Source organism: Tarenaya hassleriana, unplaced genomic scaffold (assembly GCF_000463585.1).
Source record: "Tarenaya hassleriana unplaced genomic scaffold, ASM46358v1 Cleome35, whole genome shotgun sequence".
Taxonomy (NCBI): domain Eukaryota; kingdom Viridiplantae; phylum Streptophyta; class Magnoliopsida; order Brassicales; family Cleomaceae; genus Tarenaya; species Tarenaya hassleriana.
In genome coordinates this window covers 236,156-238,511 of record NW_010966617.1, presented here as the reverse complement: position 1 = coordinate 238,511, position 2,356 = coordinate 236,156, and the positions used below count along the sequence as shown (strand labels likewise).

The 2,356-nt window shown below is 37.7% G+C and overlaps 1 protein-coding gene across 1 annotated transcript; it reads right to left on the bottom strand.

The window, feature by feature from the left end:
- Positions 1-219: 219 nt before the first annotated feature.
- Positions 220-1,913, bottom strand: LOC104821937 (tetraketide alpha-pyrone reductase 2). Its single transcript, XM_010552969.2, has 6 exons — positions 1,787-1,913; positions 1,521-1,690; positions 1,203-1,394; positions 936-1,098; positions 598-787; positions 220-498 (listed from the first exon to the last, which is right to left on the bottom strand). Exons 1-6 carry the CDS (start codon positions 1,890-1,892, stop codon positions 354-356), a joined length of 966 nt encoding a protein of 321 aa, XP_010551271.1. The 5' UTR covers positions 1,893-1,913; the 3' UTR covers positions 220-353.
- Positions 1,914-2,356: the final 443 nt, after the last annotated feature.

Below are 2,356 nucleotides of genomic sequence, written 5' to 3'. Positions count from 1 at the left end.
AAAAAGATAACTTTTGTGAGATCTAAATTTTTTTTGTTGTTGTTGCAAAGTTTTGTGTTATTTTCAGGCATTTGTAGGGAAGAACAAATGGAGGATATAGGGTTTTCATTCAAATTTTCTTTTTATGATTTCACATCAGACGTGACATTCGAGTTGTAAGAACGTTACACACATTTGCAGGTGGTCGGTCCAACAACTAATCGGGAACTTTGTCACACATTATTTCAGCGATCTTTCAATTCAGAACTGAGAACCAACTATAGGTTATATGATCTATATATAAAGTTTAACCAAAGTTCGATATAACAGCGAATATCTCCATTTATTCTTCGTGGTGTTTGATGGAAGTGAGTTCAGATAAGAGATTTGTCCTGGAAACTCTTGATACAGTCATCGAACATCTCAGACAGTGACTTGAATGATGACGAAAAACCCAATTCTCGTATCTTCCCCGTGTCCATACTGTGAGGTTGATCGTTCCCTTCTTTGCTGCTGCACCTGGAAAAAAAAAAAATTTGCCACTGACACATCAAATGTATGAACTTTTTAGGGTTTTGATGAGAATGGTAATTTAGGGTTTAGTTTCAAATATTTCACTTGTTCTCAAATGGGTATGACGGATATTTGGCTCTAAGCATTGGGACGATCTCAGACCAGTGAGCCACTGAGCTCGAACATATGATTCTCCCTGATGCTCGAGGCTCTTCAATGGCGAGTATATGAGCTGCAACTACGTCGTCTACGTGCACGAACCCTACCGTGAAATTCGGGTATTCGCCCGCAAGCCCTAGATATGAGATCAACATACAAAGGCAAAATCGTTACATTCTGATTGATACGCATGTATAGATGGAGAAAAAGAGTGAGAGTGTGCTCCTATGAAGAGAGAGAGAGAGAGAGAGAGAGAGAGAGAGAGAGAGAGAGTTATATACGACCTTTGACAATGGCGAGGATCATGAGAAGGGTACTTGTGGGTTTCGGTCCGAGCAATGGACCGACCACGAACGAAGGGTTCACAACCACCAAATCTAATCCTTTCTCGGCGGCGATCCTCCAAGCCTCTTTCTCACCTAGAGTCTTCGCATATGCGTACCAAAGCTTTGATTTTTCGCCCGACCCATTAATCCAACAGTCAATTCACATGATCCTATAGAAATATCAATGCAAAAAAAGAAAATCACGATTTCGAATATATTTCTTACGTTGAAGCGTTTGCAATATTCGGGATCACTCCAGTGAGATTCGTTGAGCGGGGACGCTTGCGTGGCGTCGAAACGGTATCGGATTGCGGTGCAAGAAGAAGTTAGAACAACTCTTTTAAGAGTGGCTTTGGCCTTTGAACAGGAATTCAGCACATTGGTTGTGCCCTTTATGATTGGATCAACCAAAGTGGCCTGTAGGAACACGAACAGGATATGTGTTTGAACAGGATATATATATATATATATATATATATATATATATATACACACACAAATATTTATATATAGATATAGTGAATATATGTGTTTGAATGTGACCTGAATGTTGTCATGAGGAGCAAGAACAGGAGATGCCGTGTGGAAGACTCCATCTACACCGTCCACTGCCTCATCAAAGCTTCCCTCAACCGTTAGATCGGCTTTCAGAATCTTAAGCCTTTCTTTCGCTCCCTTCAATTCCTTCAGAAAACCCACTTTCCCTTCATCTCCTTCATCCCAATGAAAAAAAAATCCAACATTTACACAAAAATAAACAAATAATTAAAAAAAAACATTTTAAATATGACAGAAACTATAATCAGTACCTGGATCTCTTACAGTGGTTCTTACAATGTGCCCGAGTTCGAGAAGAGACTTAACAATGTGGGAAGCAATGAAACCTGTTCCTCCGGTCACCAAATACTCCTGCATCTTTTTTTTTTTTTTTTGTGATTTGATTCTTATAAAATATGGATAGATGGGTTTTTTTCTGATTTGATTTTTTGCTAAATTATAAGCTCGATCATATGGTTCGCGTTATTATATATTGTGATTATGAGAAGGTTTTGTTATCATGGAAAAATTATGACTCGGTCTTTTCTCTTTCTCAACGCATAATAATGTGAATAATTAAACCGGTTTGCATTCTATTTTTGTTCGAATTTATTAGTTTTCGTTTGGTTCGGAACAAATCGAGAAATCGTCAGTGTAAATGCACGTGTTTGTCATTTTTTTACGAGTTAGGTTTTGAGTGATGCTTTTGAAGAGGAGGGCAGGTACTTCAGTCGATACTTGTGCTGCTTATATATATGTATGTATAGATATATATATATATATATATATATATATATATATATTACGTGTGTGTGTGTGTGTGCCACTTTTTTTTTATCTTT